Source organism: Panthera leo, chromosome D4 (assembly GCF_018350215.1).
Source record: "Panthera leo isolate Ple1 chromosome D4, P.leo_Ple1_pat1.1, whole genome shotgun sequence".
In the NCBI taxonomy this organism is placed as follows: Eukaryota; Metazoa; Chordata; class Mammalia; order Carnivora; family Felidae; genus Panthera; species Panthera leo.
Genome location: NC_056691.1, coordinates 17,070,503 through 17,088,572, shown reverse-complemented (window position 1 = coordinate 17,088,572; position 18,070 = coordinate 17,070,503). Strand labels below are relative to the sequence as shown.

The 18,070-nt window shown below is 44.7% G+C and overlaps 1 protein-coding gene across 1 annotated transcript in view; it reads right to left on the bottom strand.

Annotated features, from left to right (window-relative positions):
• The window catches only part of OSTF1 (osteoclast stimulating factor 1), a 56,479-nt gene extending 38,429 nt beyond the window's left edge, over window positions 1–18,050 (bottom strand). Inside the window, exon 1 of the mRNA XM_042914166.1 lies at window positions 17,710–18,050. Within this exon, the coding sequence (XP_042770100.1) occupies window positions 17,710–17,743 (34 nt within the window). The 5' untranslated portion in view covers window positions 17,744–18,050. The remainder of the gene's footprint in view (window positions 1–17,709) is intronic.
• Between the last annotated feature and the right edge of the window lie 20 nt (window positions 18,051–18,070).

Sequence of the window (18,070 nt, the reverse complement as noted above, 5' to 3'; positions counted from 1 at the left end):
AATGAGGTGGTTAGTTCAGAATAGGCTTCTTGGTAAAGATCTCTATGCATGTCATTCCACAAAAGCCCACTGCTCTTGAAGATAAAACACAGAGGCTATGATCCTTGCAGAGAAAATCATCGTGCGAGCACAACGTTTAAGAGTTTCCCCCATAAAGGATGTTTCTTTCCTCGCACTTCCATTCTCGGATTCATTAAGTCAACTCCAATGAATTCTATTTGCATATGTGCCTTTAAAGGATATACTAATAAAAAAATAAGAACATAATATTTTCATCTCTCCTCACACCAACACCACCTCAACCAATCCAGAAAAAAAAAAAAAAGCCACTGAAGAATTTGAAACGTGTCTTGATTTCAGCTGCAGGAATGCCAGACTCGTTAAAAACAGTAGCCAGTGTGTTTTCTGACAAGAGGGTTCTGTTTATTAACAGTGTGCCTTTCTTACCCATTTTTTCTTTTCCTTATACTTTTCAGGGCCTTTCAGCAAACTTGGTTACTTTTACATCTTCAGGAGCCATAGCTACTGGTTATTTTTCTTTCTTCTCCGCGGTATAGCATAAAAGTCCCAAAGAACAGGGTTCAAAATTTCAAAGGACACACTCGTTGCCAACTATGTCTTGACTGGCTAAAAATCAGAGAGGAAGCAATGGCCCCCAAAGACCCTTCACTCCCAGACAAACTGCTTCCAAAGTCACTTTGAGGACCCCACAGGGAACTTAAGAGAAATCTTTATTTCAGACCTTGGAATTTAACTTAAAAAGGTGACACAGGTCATACTACTTTCTGCAAAAGGCAAGATGAATCCAAGGGCCGACCCATGACAGCAACAGTTATTGCATGACCCAGGAACTAAGAATGATTTTACTTTTTAAAAAAAATTTTTTTTAATGTTTATTTTTGAGAGAGAGAGAGAGAGAGAGAGAGCACACAAATGGGGGAGGAGGCAGACAGAGGGAAACACAGAACCCAAAGCAGACACCAGACTCTGAGCTGTCAGCACAGAGACCAACGCAGGGCTTGAACTCACGAACCATGAGATCATAACCGGAGCTGAAGTCGGACACTTAACCGACTGAACCACCCGGGTGCCCCATAAGGTTTTACATTTTTAATGGTTGGGGAGCAGGAGGATCGAAGGAATAATAATATTACAAGACACATGAAAATTATCTGAAATTTAAATTGCAGTGTCGGTAAGTAAAGTTTTATTGGAACAGAACCCATATATACATTCTGTTCTATGGCTGCTTTCACTCTATGATGGCAGAGTTGAGCAGTGCAACAGGAAGCATCTGTGGCCCACAAAGCCTAAAATATTTACTATGTGGATCTTTATGGAAGAAAGTCTGCCTACCCCTATCCTCTGGCCCCTATTCCTGTTAGTAACGAGTCAGACCACAGGAGCATTAGCCCCAGCAGGAAGGGTCCAAATCAGTCTCTCACAGACTCCACAAGCAGTGTGGGTTTCAGCCTCATCCTATGTGAAATGACTGGTTGTCTATACATCCAAGATTGAGACAGAAGATTCTCTAACACTAAAATCTTTCATCCAAAACGGAATTCCCCATCTAAACCCATGTTTATGGGACACTTACCACGAACCAAGTACCATGCAAAGTGCTGATTTGCCACAACCCATTTAATCTTCAAAATAACCCTGGGCAGGGGGCGCCTGGGTGGCTCAGTCAGTTGGGCATCCGACACGATTTCGGCTTAGGTCACGATCTCATGGTTCGTGAGTTCAAGCTCTGTGTTGGCCTTTGGACTGACAGCCTGGAGCCTGCTTGGGATTTTCTCTCTGCCCCTCCCTCACTTGGGCCTTCTCTCTCGCACGTGCGCACGCGTGCTCTCGTTCTCGCTCTCTCTCAAATAAATAAAGTTAAAAAAAATGCGGGGGTGACCTGGGTGGCTCAGTCAGTTAAGTAACTAACTTCGGTTCAGGTTATGACTTCGCTGTTCATGAGTTGGAGCCCTGCATGGGGCTTACTGCTGTCAGCGCAGAGCCGGCTTCGGATCCTCAGCCCCCCTCTCTCTGCCCCTCTCCTGCTTGCACTCTCTCAAAAATAAATAAACATTTAAAAAAAAAAACTTGAAAAAAATCCTGGGAAATAAATACTTTATGTATGTAGCCTACTATATAGCTGGGGTAACTGAGGTTAGAGAAGACAAGTAACTACTCCAAATCTACACAACTAGAAAGGGGCAGACATGGAGTTTAAACCCAGGGCTTCTGGTCTCAGGACTCTGGATGATGCCAGCAGGCTGGGATTAAGTGAGAATGAACAAGTCAATTTACGTAAAGGACTTAATGAAGTTCCTAAGGTATTTTATGCACCCACAAGTTTAGCTATTACCATTTATTACAAATTTTTAGCTGATGTGAGGGGTCATTCCTTGTGTCTTTAGCGTCATTGGCAAGGCCATGAGGTCATTTACCCTAATCTTGCTCCCATACATAAGAGAATTTAACATTTATCACACCCCAGCAGAGAAATCTTCACATTTTTGTTAAGCAAAGAAAGTATAATACGTAATATTACATCTCTGAAGGGCTATCAAAGAATTAAATGTAAGTTTTAAGTTGCCATTTTTGAAACCTATAGCTACTGTCTTTAATCTATGCAAGGTGCCATAATAAAATGCGACAATCTGGGTGGTTTACACAGACGTTAATTTCTCACAGCTCTGGAGGCTGGGCAGTCTCGGGTGAAGATACGAGCCAACCTAGTTTCTGGTGAGAACCCTCTTCCTCACATGCACATGGCTGCCTTCCCACCGTGTGTCCACACGGCCTTAGTATGCAGAAGTATATACAGAGAGATTCTCCCTTCTTAGAAAACTACTAATCCCATCATGTGGGCCCCTTCCTCATGACTGACTCTAACCCTAAATGCTTCCCCAAGGCCCATCTCCAAATACCACCACACAGGGGGTATGAGTTCTGGGGGAACATAAACACTGAGCTCACAACAGCTATGAATATAGGATTATAAAAGAGACAGAAACGCATGAACATGTAAATGTACCCACGTGGGAATAGAGATTCAACAGTAAAAACAATAAAAAGGTTTATCGCGACCTTTAAAAATCAGCTTTTGGGGAATAGGCTTATACAAAAAGTGCTGATTTGATGGTAATATTACCTACACAATCTATGCATGGAAGAAACAGCAGAAAAAAACAACATCAAAATGCTAACAGTTACTCTGGGTGGTGCCACGATGAGCCAGGTTTATTTTCTTCCTTTACTTTGTAAATTGTCCACAAAGAATGGGAATCCCACATACAATCAGGAAAACATGGTTTCTTCCAATGCCCTATTGAAGCACAACTCATGTTATCTGTACTTTGTCAGCAGAGGTGGTCTCTTTTTTTTATTAGTTTATTTATTTTTGAGAGAGGGAGTGAGTGGGGAGGGGCAGAAAGGGACAGAGAGCATCCCTAGCAGGCTCCCCGCTGTCAGCACAGAGCCCAACGTGGGGGTCAGACTCACGAACCATGAGATCAGGACCTCAGCTGAAATCAAGAGTCAGATGCTAACGGACTAAGCCACCCAGGTGCCCCAGCAGAGTATTTTTTAATATTGAGTCCTCTTTGCCTCCTTGATCTCACCACACACACACACACACACACACACACACACACACACACTCAGTGGGGAGATAAGCAACCACGATGCCGAGGGTGACACGTAAGCCACACTGACGGTGGGAGACCTGTAGGTCAGTGCAGCCTGCACAAGAGGTGGCATGCACTTTGTCTCTGGAAAGATAAGAGGAGTTGCCAATGAAAGAGGAGCAGGGCAGACCCAGAATTCGGAGCCTGTATGCAGACAGAGGCCCGGAGGCCAGGCAGGGGGGAGGAGGAAAGTCACGGAAATCCGTGGGCCTGAGCCCGGCAGGAGAGATACTTGCTGCCTGGAGACATAAGCAGACTGGGCAGAGATGTCTCAAATGTCTCCGAGACCCACATTAAGAAATACGTTGCACAGCGGGGCTCAGGAAACACACACACACACACTCACCCCTAAAACACAGCTTCCAAAAAAAAAAAACCAACTTATCCTTACTTTCACTGATTCTCTCTGGTATCTTCTATTCTTGCTCTATTCTCTTTCCTTCCTTCTTATCAAGATGCTAGTCATCGCACACTACATAGACTTTGTGACCTACCACTGGGTCACCACTCACAGTCTGAAAATACACCAGGCTGGAGCATTTAACATATGAATGTGTGTAACCAGTGTCCAGGGGCCAAATGGAAATTCATTCAGATTTAGATATCTGGTAATCTTGGCAATAATGAAGCGCTCTCAGATTATAAAATATTAAAAATGGCCTTAGAAATTATTTTTATTTCAAGAAAAAAAAATTTTTTTTCATTTTGAGCAAATAATAAGTGGACAAGCTTAAAATTCAGACTTCATGAATGCCCAATTCATTGGAAAATTACAATTGTACCCAGGAGGTAAAAAGTTGCCAGAACAACAACAAAAAAGGCCTTGGTCTTAGCCCTCTATAAAGACCCATGCTAGTGGGGCGCCTGGGTGGCTCAGTTGGTTGAGAGTCCAACTTCGGCTCAGGTCATGATCTCACGGTTTGTGGGTTCAAGCCCCATGTCAGGCTCTGTGCTGACAGCTCAGAGCCTGAAGCCTGCTTGGGATTCTGTGTCTCCTTCTCGCTCTGCCCCTCCCCCGGTCCTGCTCTCTGTCCCTCTCTCTGTCTCAAAAATAAACATTAAAAAAAATCCATGCTAGCAAGACAACATGATGATAAAAATGTCTCCTTTACTTAAAAGGCCCCTTTAAAACCTGATATAAGGACAAAGATACACACCGTATCTAAGAACAAAAAAAGAAAATTTCTAGAGACATAGACCGAACTTAAGCAAGGTGTTCACTTGAAGCTTACCTGATGGCCACACAGGGGCCAGATCTGTAGCTGAGGGCATTTTACTACTTCTCATTAACACCAGAACTCTCATATAACAATACAAACTCTGGATGAATGGCAAACATTATCAAACACAGCAGGAGAAACTAATGAGAGGGCAATGACTGGCAATACCCCTGAAACTGAGCTCCTCTCCATTCAGAAAACAAAAGGACTCAAATTTTCTTCTGCAGCACAGACACGAGACTCTGCCAAAGCCCATATTCAAAAGTACAACAGAACCCAAGACAGGAGAGTGGGTTCAGAGAGGCCATCTGTAGGAAATCAACAAGATGTCTAAGACACTCATTTCTTCCAAGATCATCTACTTACTAATACAACAACCTTTAAACTGGAAATTACTCCCTAGTTGCATCCTCTGTCAAGACAGACAACGGTGCTCCTTTATAAGGTTTACTACCTTTTCCTGAGGGTCTGGTTCCTATCCTGAAAGTGGTGAGCCTTGAGGGGCCTGGTGGCCCTAACACCTTGTGGCCATTCCAGGGCCACACCTGGCAGCTCACTGAAGGTTCAGCCCAGGCAGGGAGGATGCCCCAGGTGATCAGTTCCTTCTCCCAACTTGCCTAGTCCCTTAAGTCTAGACGGTTTACGGAAAGGAGAGTTTAGACAGAGCTCTGGAGGCCTGGAAAGACCCCAGGAATCCAAGTGGCTCCCAGAAAAGGGAGAATGTTAACCCAAAGAAATGCTCAGGTATTTTCCCACACCAGATCAGATGCTCGTAGGAGGAAGGAGAATAGGGTTGGATTTCCCCTAGAGAGTGGTAAGGCCAGACAAGTGAAAAGCTGTGGTTTTCTGGGGCTGTAATTAAAATAGGGTAATTACAGGATCGTTCTGATGAAAATCTCCCTTCTACTCAAGGCCTGGGCAGGAGCTATGACAGCACACTCCTGAGGGTCTTGTACTTAGATTCAGCGGCTAAAACCTCAGCCGCTCCAAGGCCCAGGGTACCTTTCACACCCATTCCTGAGGCTGCAAAGTGCTCATGGATTTGTGTGTGTGTGTGTGTGTGTGTGTGTGTGTGTGTTGTTAACTCCTTTTCATTCATGGATGCCCAGACGATCATTTATCATTTTATGAACACGGGGTCATCGGCTGAGGGAAGGCAGGGGATGGAGACATTGGAATGTGCCCTAAAATGTCTAGAAATACAGCCCCTCCTAAATCCTTGAGCCTGAAGAAACACTTGCTGTTTACAATGTGGATGGGATGACAGTGAAAACCCCAGTCCACAGGGACAGAAGAGGGAAAGTTCTGTGCTCTCTTGGATGGTGGCTTCCCACCGACATGCAGTGGGTTGTGTAAATTGCAGGCTTTCATAATAATTACTAGGAGTTCGCTCTCCTTCAGTACCCACTGTCCAGCTACAGAAGTAACCTGCCTTCTCTCATCATCTGGTCTAACAAACTCCAGTTTCTTTACCTATGGTCTTAAGACATTTAGTAGAGACTTAATACTCAATTTCTAACTATGAACAATTTTTTTTAGTTCTAAAATTAGAGCAATAACATTTATTCTGATCAGGATACAATGTACAATGTTATGTTCTTAAATTTACCATTATATCCTTAGGAGTATATAAATATTATTTTCTTTAAAAACAAACAAACAAGGGGTGCCTGGGTGGCTCAGTTGGTTGGGCGACCGACTTTGGCTCAGGTCGTGATCTCGCCATCTGTGAGTTCGAGCCCCACGTCGGGCTCTGTGCTGACAGCTCAGAGCCTGGAGCCTACTTCAGATTCTGTGTCTCCCCCTCTCTCTATCCCTCCCCTGTTCATGCTCTGTGTCTCTCTGTCTCTCAATAATAAACGTTAAAAAAAAATTAAAACAAACAAGGTGGCTTCTGGGTTTTTTAATATTTTTTTATGTTTTTATTTTATTTTTGAGAGAGAGTGCGAGACAGAGTGAGAGAGAGAGGGAGACACAGATCCAAAGCAGGCTCCAAGCTCTGAGCTGTCAGCACAGAGCCTGACGTGGGGCTTGAACTCACGAGCCATGAGATCATGACCTGAGCTGAAGCTGGACGCTTAACCAACTGAGCCACCCAGGCACCCCAGCTTCTGGTTTCTGTGTGAGCCCTATGTAACTTACAAAGTGACAGGTGGACTGAGAACCAATCTCTTGGTGGAACAAGTGTCTCTCTTCTGAAGAGAAGCACTGAAAACCCTCCTTCCTGGAATGAAATTTGAGAACTGCTACAAAGCAAGGTCTGAACTTGAATTCACGGCTTAAAATTGTCACTTCCAAAACAGACAGGAAAAAACAAGATGGGAGAACAATATTTTGCACAGAGACTTAATTTCAAAAAACTAGCAGTATATTCTTAAATCTCAAATCTACAGAGTTGATGTCACTGAGTTATAATTGACTTTATACATTTTTCAAACATAAAAGTCCCAAGAGCCATTCAGGAATGACAAATTTTTTTTTTTTTTTTGCCACTGGAATGTCATTGGGCACATTTCTGCAGGGCCACCCTGATGCTGTATGCCTGTAGGCAACTGAGGAAAAAAAAAAAACAGTAACAAAAACAAACTCCACTGTCCTATGTAGCTAGAGTCTAAGTAAAATCAGATCAGGTCTAATTAAGAATATATTATGTCTCCACCCAAACCCTCTTCCCATCCTTTCCCCTCTCTCTGTCATGGAAATCTGGACTTAGGAAAAAGTCCTTCAAGTATTTAATGCTTCCATCTGTGGGCAATCGTCTGGCCCTGAGCACTGGAAGCAGCAACGCAGTGGGTAGAGGACCACTGAAAATGTCCCATGGCTCCAGAAGAAGCACAGAATGAAATGATGTAGAAACCTGTGGGATTATTTGAAAAGTTAGTCTCAGGCAATGAACACTTAGAAGCAAATGAAGAAACCTAGGACCAGAATGGGTGTGGTCTCACTCATCAAGGTGACCCAGCAAGTCAATAAAAGAATGGGGGCCAGAACTTTATTTCCAAACTAATGTCCATTTTCCATTACTATATTCTTTTTTTTAATGTTTATTTATTTATTTATTTGCGGGGGGGGGGGGGTGGTACATAACTGGGGGAGGGGCTGAGAGACAGAGACAGAGAATCCCAAGCAGACTCCACACTGTCAGCACAGAGTCTGATGCAGGGCTCAGTCCCACGAACCAGGAGATCACGACCAGAACAGAAACCACGAGTGGGACCACGAGTGGGACCCTTAACCAACTGAGCCACCCAGGCACCCATTACTGTATTCTGCCTCCGCCTCCTCCAAATCACAGCTTGGTCTTACATCACCCTATGAGCCTGTCTTCATGCCTGAAGTCCTACCATTAGAGTGGTTCATTTAAAAAGGTAATTCTTTTCGGGAATCTTGTGTTTAGCTTATCTTATTCTTTAATGTAAATACCTTTGGGAAGGGGATGTTGATAAATCAGTGATTTGTTTAACACTGCAGATCAATTTGTTCATCAGATGTGAATCAGTGACTTTGTTCCCAGAACCCTGGGGAATTAAAGAGTAGAAGGAACCAAGTTCCAGGTGACTTCGGAGGAAAACTTCAGTCTTCAGCGAGATACTCTTGGAAGGCTCTCTGGACATGCGGCCCTGACTCCTTGAGGTACAATAATGAGAGCTTAACCAACAGCTAGTTGGCTGTGACATTCAGGTCTGCCAAAGGTTAGTTCTGGAAAATGAAGGCAGACCAAGGGGAAATCCGTTCAAGAGTAGACACAGACCCACACTAATCTTAGGGTCATAGTACGTCAGAAAGACACAGGTGTGTTAGTCAAAGGTCCACGTGATACGGAGCAGGTATCCTAAGCAGGGAAAAAGCAGGCCAATGACAAGGACTCAGGGCAAACTAGGAAGCAGATTTCCTGTGCCAGTAAACAAAAAAGTGCTAGACCAGACGGCAAGACACCAAGAGACCTAGTACCAACCAAAAATCAGAAAGTGGGCCTGAGCCCATTGTGGAGAACAGAGCTCCTACCAAGCCAGCGTCCAGTCCTAGGCACCCTTTAGAGCCCCAATACTTAGGTACAGAATTGGCCCTCGAGAGCAGGAAGGCATTAAGCAAGTACTAGAAGTAAGCCTGTCGATGTGACAGGCTCCCTGAAAGAGGAAGTGGACAGTCACCCCTAAGCAGTGACTCCTACTTCACGGTTCAGCAGTTCATAGGCCCAGGTTCTGGTCGGCAGCTGCTTGCGTGACTCATATTTAGAACCTGAGTGCAGAGGAATAAAAGGGAATGACTTATTCCCTAACAGAAGAATAAGGCTGAGAACAATGTCAAGTTTGACACAGTATTAAGAAAATGAACTTTGGGGGCACCTAGGTGGCTCAGTCAGTTAAGCATCCTACTCTTGATTTTGGCTCGGGTCACGATCTCACGGTTGGCAATTTCGAGCCCTGCGATGGGCTCCACACTGATGGTGCAGAGCCTGCTTGGGATTCTCTCTCTCCCTCTCCCTCTGCCCCTCCCCTCCTCTCTCTCTCTTTCTCTCTCTCTCTCTCTCTCTCTCAAAACAAACTTTTTTTTTAAATTTTTTTTCTTAATGTTTTTATTTATTTTTGAGACAGAGAGAGACAGAGCATGAACGGGGGAGGGTCAGAGAGAGGGAGACACAGAATCTGAAACAGGCTCCAGGCTCTGAGCTGTCAGCACAGAGCCTGACGCGGGGCTCAAACTCATGGACCGAGAGATCATGACCTGAGCCGAAGTCGGCCGCTCAACCGACTGAGCCACCCAGGCGCCCCTCAAAACAAACTTTAAAAAACAAAAATAAAGAAGATGAACTTTGGAGGGACAGGTTTCTGTTGCGATGAGTGTTTCGCAGCCAGTTTCCTGCCTAAAAAACCAGCAAGAATACCTTCTGTTTAGGTCCTCCCAGGGCCACAGTCGACAAGCTTGTGCTGACTCATCAAAACAACAGGCCCAAAACGCAGCCGCAAAATCCTGTAAACCTGGGTAAGCAACATTTTAGACACACAAGAGTCTGGTTTTGTCAAGCAAGGGAATCTAAGATACTCTGTGGTCTGAGATGCCCGCCAGATGTGACAAAAGGCCAGGGGCTTCGCCTGGGCTGGCCGCCCCCACCCATGCTCGGGGAGCTAGGACTCGGAGGCGGGTCCCCCCAAGGCATGGGTCGGATTAGGAGGTTTCCGGAAGACCCAGCCGCTCCAGAATACTCTCCAGGTGGAAGTCATTTCTTTGTCTCATGCAAGTGAGTCGATTCAAATGTCTCCTGTTAGCTGAGGGAATCCCTTAATAGAATCCATGACTTTATCAGAACCAAGCAAAATCCCTGGATCAAAGGATGGCACAGAGACTTCAAGGCTGCCTTCAGATCCTTGTAAGGGGGCCTGAGACAGACCCTCCAGCAGGAGAATAGACTGAGTTGGGTCTCTAGAGTCTTCCTTAACTTGAATTCAAACTGCCTCAGGCTCCCTGGAAATCCAGCGCCCCAGACTAGGAAAGGACCACGTTCCGTGCATTCTTTGGTCCCAAGAATATTAAACCAAAGTAGTCCATCAAGTTCTAAGGGATGCTAAAGAGTTTTTAAATCCCATGTCAATCAAATCCACAAATACAAACCTCTCCCCCAAGTCCTACGCCAAGAGTAGGATGAGGAATTTGCCTTGTGATTTTCTAAAAATTCTACAGATGCCCAAGCATAAAGTGGGAAGTGACTAGCAAGAATTCATTAAGAGGAAGTGGCCACCACAGTCCCACCAGCGACTTAAGTGACTTTAAGCTGTGACCCTCTTTAACATTTGGCTGCACCCCAAACGCCCACAGCCATTGTTAACATCCTGACAAACAGACAAGCAGACACGCGTGCACAGGGCTGACACGCGGACAGTCTCACTTTCTGCAGGGAGCAGTACTGTTTTCCACAATCTGTTACTCCAGGCCGACGGCTTTCTCTTTAATTCAGAACAAATTTCTCCAGTTCACAGCTCCATGTGTGCAGACCAAGTCCCCTGGCTTCTCTGAGAGAGGGGAGCTCAGCTTCAAGCAGTCAGGCAAACCGAGATTGGAGGACGTACCAAGTTATCTCATTGTGCCCGAGTCAAATGACATTTCCTGCTTTTTCTGCCTAGCAAACTCTTACTCAGCATTCAAGACTCTGCTTAAATTTCCCCCCTTAGGTGACACACCCCAAGCGTCCTCAAAATTCTCTGCTTTGGACTTCCCAGCCCTTTGATTCCTGTCTCCTATCCTATGCACTGAAATTTTTCTGTTTAAGGCATGTGCACACATTTTTGGTAGGAAGGTAAACTGGTAAAACCTTTTTGGAGAGCATTTCGGAAATGTCTACGAAAATGACGATGCACATACGCTCTGATTCAACAATCAGACCTCCAGGACTTTCTCTTGCAGATCAACTCACGCCAAGCAAGCAGCCAGGATGTTGTAACTACGTAAATATGGAAACAATCTAAAAGTGCATTCTAATCTACTGTGCAACCATCTAATGTGGGTCTGGGTAAATAGATACAGTGGAATATCACGTGACTGTTCAAAAGCACCAAGGAGCTCTCTCTATATTGTTACCTGTAAGTTTTTCCCCAAACTCCTCCAATATTTTTGATCGTCTTTTTTTCCCCAGCTTTACTGAAGTATGACTGACAAACTGATACAAAACTTGATGTGACAGCTCACATTAGCCCACTGAAAGACGTTTCTCCGTCCCTCTCCGTCTCTCCTTCTCTCTCTAGGTCTCTCATGTGTTTTGTCTTCCCCTGAGCATTAAACAACGGAGTACAACTTTGGCAATGGTTTTCACCGGACATGAAGTATGAGGTGAAGGGCGTCAGAATATGCCACTCCAAAGCAGGCCACTTTGGTATAGGAAGTATTTTGAGCTGAAGGCAATTGAGAAAAAATAGACACAGCCTCTCTGCCTCCGAAGCCTCTCTTCCTTCTCCCCATCTGCCTAAAAGCAGGGCATAAATTTCCTTCATGAAGGAGTTCTCTCCCCATACAAGAAAGAAAACTTTTATTATCAGAGGCGGAGATGACAGGTAGTTGTGTCTACACAAACAAACCTTACTAAAATAATCCTTATCTTTGATTACTTCCCTATATATTTACCTTTCCATAATTTACTGCCCCTAGAAACCAAAACCCCTCTTTCCTTTGTCTAGTCATTTCTCCACGATGTATCATGCTTCCAAAATGGCACATAAGCTTTCAAATCAACCCCTTCTTTGGATTTTCACCTCTTTTGTGTATAGCCCCCGTGCAGGTAAAACTGAAAACGTCAAATAAACTTGTATGCCTTTTCTTCCTGTTAATCCGATTTTGCATTAGCTTAATTTGCAGGACACAGAACATAAGAAGGTAGACCGAAGATTTTTTTCCTCCCCTACACAGGTGTGTCAGAAAAGCTCACTGCACTGGTGACACTGGAGTCAAGCTGTGTGAATGCTGGAACACAAGATGGAGAGGGCGCCACTGTTTCCAGAAATAGTACCGATGGATACTGCCTCCAGCCTTTGCTGCTTTATAGTGTAGCTAGAAGATGTTCCCAACCACAGCCCACTCCACCTTCTTCCGGACAAGGACTTTATGATGTATCTAGATTTTTTATGTATTTGCCATGAATAAAAAGTTTAGCTGCTGCAAAGTTACAAGGAAATAAAAGGTTATTCTACTCTCAAAAAGTATCTCAGAGTCTAATACAGAAGCATTGAAAGAGGGGAGTTATACAACACAAATGCAAATAACACAACTGCCTAAGTCAATAAAGGTGGCTGCCTGAAACAAAAGCCAGTCCTTGGGGCGCCTGGGTGGCTCAGTGGGTTAAGTATCCGACTTCAGCTCAGGTCATGATCTCGCGGTCCGTGAGTTCGAGCCCCGCGTCGGGCTCTGTGCTGACAGCTCAGAGCCTGGGGCCTGCTTTGGACTCTGTGTCCCCCCATCTCTCTCTGCCCCTCCCCTACACACGCTTTGCTTTGCTCTGTCTCTCAAAAATAAATAAATGTGAAAACAAATTAAAAAACAAAAACAAAAAAGCCAATCTAATAGATCCTCATAGATTTCTCTGTCCAAAAGACATAGCTTGCACTTAAGGCCGGTGTGCCATTCTCAGGTCAAACCAAAACACCACTTCCTAGATCTGAGACCTTTAAGTGGCTTAGTTGACTTCATTAAGTCCTACTTCACCCATAAAATGGGGATATTAGGACCCACCTCATAGGGAAGTTAGAATAACTAAATGAGATAGAACACATAAAATGCTTTGCATAGTACCGGATACTTAGGGCCAAATAAATGTTAGCTATTATTATCGTCATCATAATCACCATTCTGGAAGTTTCAGAATGTTTTCCAAACTTTATTCTGCCACCAGGCATAAATGCAGCATCACGTTTATGAAGGAAACTATCCAAGTGCACATTTCTAGCCAACCCCATCTCACCGTTGATGAATTTATTTATTCAGAGGGGAAAAAAAAATACACAAAAGTTCCGATCATTTTAGATGAAAACCTTTTTCCTCTCAACAGTGTTACATAAGCAGCATATGTATGCCATCTTTGAAGTTTATGTTTTTATTGTAAATACAAAAGAACCCCAAATACTGACATTTGCTTTTTCAAAGTCCCACGAATTTATTTTCATAAGACACATAAAATATTTACGCTGTTTTATTTCCACCACCAAGATCAATAAGCCATTTAAAAGAACTGGTCAAGGTCAGACATCAGGCTTCCAACTACAGTGTAGGGTTATCAAACCGGCTTAGAAAGAGACGATTCTAGTTCAAATCTCATTCAATATCCTTTGGCCCATCTTTACAGAATAAAGTCTCAGAATAAAGTCTTTTTTTAAAAAAAGGTCTTTGTGAGAATACAAGCTGTCCTCTACACTCTGAGAAGCCAGGTGGCTTCACCCTAATTGATCAGCAAGGCTCGGGAGGGCGGCTGAAAAGAACAAAAAGTGCTGTATTTATAAAACTGAGAGGCTACATTGGTCCCAAAGAAGGAGGGGGGTCCCATAGAGAATAAGCTAAAGACTATTAAGTCATGACTAAAAACCATATTAGACGGTGGCCCATCTAATAATTAGAGGGAAGAGTTTCAATGACACACCTTGAGTGGCCAAAAGTGACCCTATAAAAGGAAATCAGTAAGAAAGGAAAAGTCAAAATGTGACAATTGATTTTTTTTTTAATGTTTATTTATTTTGAGAGAGAGAGACAGAGGGATAGAGTGCAAGTGGGGGAGGGGCAGAGAGCAAGGGAGACACAGAATCTGAAGCAGGTTCCAGGCTCTGAGCTGTCGGCACAGAGCCCAATGTGGGGCTGGAACTCACAAACCGTGAGATCATGACCTGAGCCTAAGACGGACACTTAATCGACTGAGCCACCCAGGCGCCCTGACAACTGATTTTCAAGCAGAGTGTAAATGATAATTTACTGACTGTAGGAAATCAGCCAATCAACAGCAAACCACTTAAAATTGAAACTGAGACACCCTTCTGAGGATAACTGTGCCTTCTTTTTTGAATAAAATAGATTCGGAGAATCCTGAGAACAGTATCACTAGATAGGCAGGGATGGTATTTCTATGTTTATATATTGTTTTTCTATATGTATTTCCTAAATTTTCTACAATAAAAATATATATTTTGAAGCTTGGAGAAAGAAAGAGGTAGAAAAAACATATTACTTTTATTTTTAATACCAAGATTTTTCTTAACAAAATGGGTAAGATCAGCCATCCAATTATAGATATAGGTTAATCTAAGATATTGTCTAAGATACATAAATTTGCCCCATCAGGCTCGACACCTCCATGGGCGAGACCTTATTTTATCATTCCTTGGAAGCCCAGTATCTAGCACGAGGCCTAAAAGATTAGCTGCATATATTAAGAAATGTTTAGCAAATGAATTTTGGATGTGGCTGCAAACCCACACTCTGGTGTAACCCCAGGAAGGTACAAAAGAAAATGGTCCCCTTATGGGACATATGCCAATCATCCCAATAGGTACATTACTGACATTATAGCTTAATGTCTCTTGCTACTAAAATCTTCCATGAAGGCCTGTGTGCTCCCTCACCTAGCTCCCCTCCTTTTGGCACTGCGTGTGGACTTGAACCATGCTGTTTTGCTGGGGTCTTGCTCTGCAGGAAGCTACAGGGACTACTATCGTGATAGAGACCATCTTACAGAGATGTCCGGTTCACTCCAACACTTTGAAAGAACCCATGGGAAGTTGATCTCAGATCTCAGGGTCATTAAAGTAACTCTCCTCAGAGCAAGTAATACATTTTAATTTTATGATGAGTAGGAATCTTATAATTGATCTTTTATCTTTATGCCGGAAGCTGAGAGCCAAATCTATAGCCATCTTTTAGAAACCCGGGAGGACCTTGGGACATGAATGTCTGTAAGCTAACCTTTCCTCTGGTTTCCTCTTATTCTTCTTCCCTCCTTCTACATGGCCCTTTCTTGCCTTCTTAACAGCTGGGATGAGGCAGGGTATAAACAAATCAAGAAGCCAAAAATTAAATGCACCCCCCCCCACCCCTAATTTCAAGCTGCTCCAGACATTTTTCACCCATGCATCTTGCGTGCAGGATAAGAGTGTAGAGCTCAACACCACTCTCCTCACTGCTGTTGGCCAGGGGGTGACCTTTATATGCCATCTGTGATCTGAAAATCTGACTGAGGACCAGAGACACTTTCCTTTCCACTCCCACCCACCAGCTCTAACATACACAAGACCATGAATGCGAATGGTGCACGGTGATGTTAAGGCAGAACAGCATTATGAGTAAGAAACGCAGATTCTGAAACCAGAGGGACCTCAGTACTAATCCTGCCTGCTCCGCTCTACCGGCTACTGACCTTGGGCAAGTTACTTAACCTCTCTGTGCCTTGCCTTAATTTCCTCGCCTGTGCAATGGGAACAATAATGGCACTGACCCAACAGGGTTGTTGTGAGAAGTAAATGAGTTAATACATGTAAAGTGATTAGATCAGTGCCTGGCACTCAGTACGTGCGTGCCACTACTCTAATGGGACAGGACAGTTTTGTTTTCCATTAAGCCAGGCCATGCGATGTCTCAACTCTGATTGAAAGTAGAATGTCTCACTATAAATGAGTAAACTCACAAACTGATTTCTGTGGTCACCTTGAGTTCGGATCTCATTTAAAAATCAGTGTGGAGTCAAAGCTCTTTCAAACATTTGCTTTCTGATTTGCTGAAGAGAAGGAGAATGCAGCAATGTCCAACAACAAAACAGTTTGTGGGAGTGTATCCCCAACGGTAACAGTGGGATCCTTCCATCAAACCTGACTATGCCCGACTACTCATGCACACACTTGGACATCGCAGTCAATGCTTTCCCAGCTGCAGCACAGACATCACTTGAAGGTCTAGAGAAATGAAAAAGCTCATGGACTTCTCAGGACATTCTTTAAAATAAAGTACTTTGTTCGTTGATCAAAGAAGAACAACAAGGCTTTGTTGGATACTTGAGGTCCTGATTTACATCTGATTTTACCTCCTACACGTGCTCTTAAAATGCAAACTCCTCATCAGATTCCACTTATGAAGAAACACAGAACCCAGCACTAGCCCCGCCCCATCTTTGCTCACAGCAAAGCCAAAGTCCCAGAAACTTCCTTCACACCCAGTCCACCAAAAAATTTAAGTCCTCGGTGAATGACTGTCACAGATATGAGTTTGTACATAATTTTCAAATAAAATGACTTGAAACTGCCACAGTATGATGGCAAAGAAAGAAAACTAGATAATCATGAAAGGTGTAGTACTTGCAACCAAGGTTACTTCTAAATTTGATGTGAAAGGACACATTTCAGCTCCTGCGATACTGAAGTTCCAGGAGACTGAAAGAAACAACCCGAGAGTGTGTCAGGGCCATTTATCTTCCATTTCCTACGTTTCCCGTAATTACTCACCAAATGAATGCACGAGTTTGTTACAGTACTGAATTGAAATACGTCAGCCCCTTTCACATTCTCCTTTCTCCATATCATAGAAAATATTCTAAGAATAGAATCAAAAATGAACAGGGACTGTAGGCCAAGAACACTGCTTGGAGGAATTTAGTAATCTCACCCTCTCCAGCTTAAGCCCCGCAAATTCATTGGGGGAGCGGAGGCAGTGGACTTGTACAGCACGATAAAGAGACACTCCCGAACTGCAACAGCCGAGATTACTCTGCCGCAGCCTAGATTCTCCTCGCCACGAGCTAGAGTACAGAGTTTTCTAAATGCTTTCCCCAAGATCCCGAGGTCAGTTTCAAAAGCGGCTCCTCTCAAAAGTCCCAAAGGACACTCGCTCACCCACCCCACCCTGCAAGCAGAGCACTTCCCGTTCGCTCTGGCCGGTCAAGAACTCTAACTTGACAGTGACACACACTGAAAAAAAGGAGGAAGTGGCTAAAAGACCATTGCAAGGCATAGATACATATATGTATTTCTTTAAGAGGGGCAAGATCCCTGTCTTCTGGTGAAGCTTCAATGGGAAGTAGCCATCACACCCACTAGAAAGTTGCAGCGAATGATAATGTCGCAAAATCGAGGGCGACTCCTCTCTAAAAGAAAAAAAAAAAATTTAATCCTGGAAATCCTCTTGCTGTCCAAAACGCTTCCCTCCCCGCTGCGAACGCAACAAAGCGACCCATCCCGGTGGGTCGGCTCCCGAGAGCGAGGCTCCAGGCCGGATACGTGCGTGGTCTGCCCTGCCAAGTGGCAGAGGAAGCGCAAGGCACCAAGGCGGCCAGGGGACCCCGCGAGCAGCTCCCTTACCTGGTTTGACCGGTTTGGGTGGCGGCTTCGACATCGCGCTTCCTGGAGCGGCGGAGCCTCGAGACCAAGCACGAAAAGCCAACCGAACGCCCCGCCAGCCGGCACGCCGGGGGCCCCAAAGTTTCTTTTTGTCTGCTGTGCGGCGGTACGCCTTCAGGGACCCGCGCCCACCCTTGGCCGTCGGACTAGCGAACGCAGTCAGAGCCGCTCGGCGCCGTGCCCCGCCCCGCCCCGCGGCCGCCCGAGCCTCCCGAGCGCGCGGCCGGGCGACGAGGAAGTGGCCGCCGTCTGGCCTCCGAGCGCTAATTGGCTCCCGGGCTGGCAGCTCCGGCGCGGCGGGAGCGCGGGCGGCGCGCGCGGC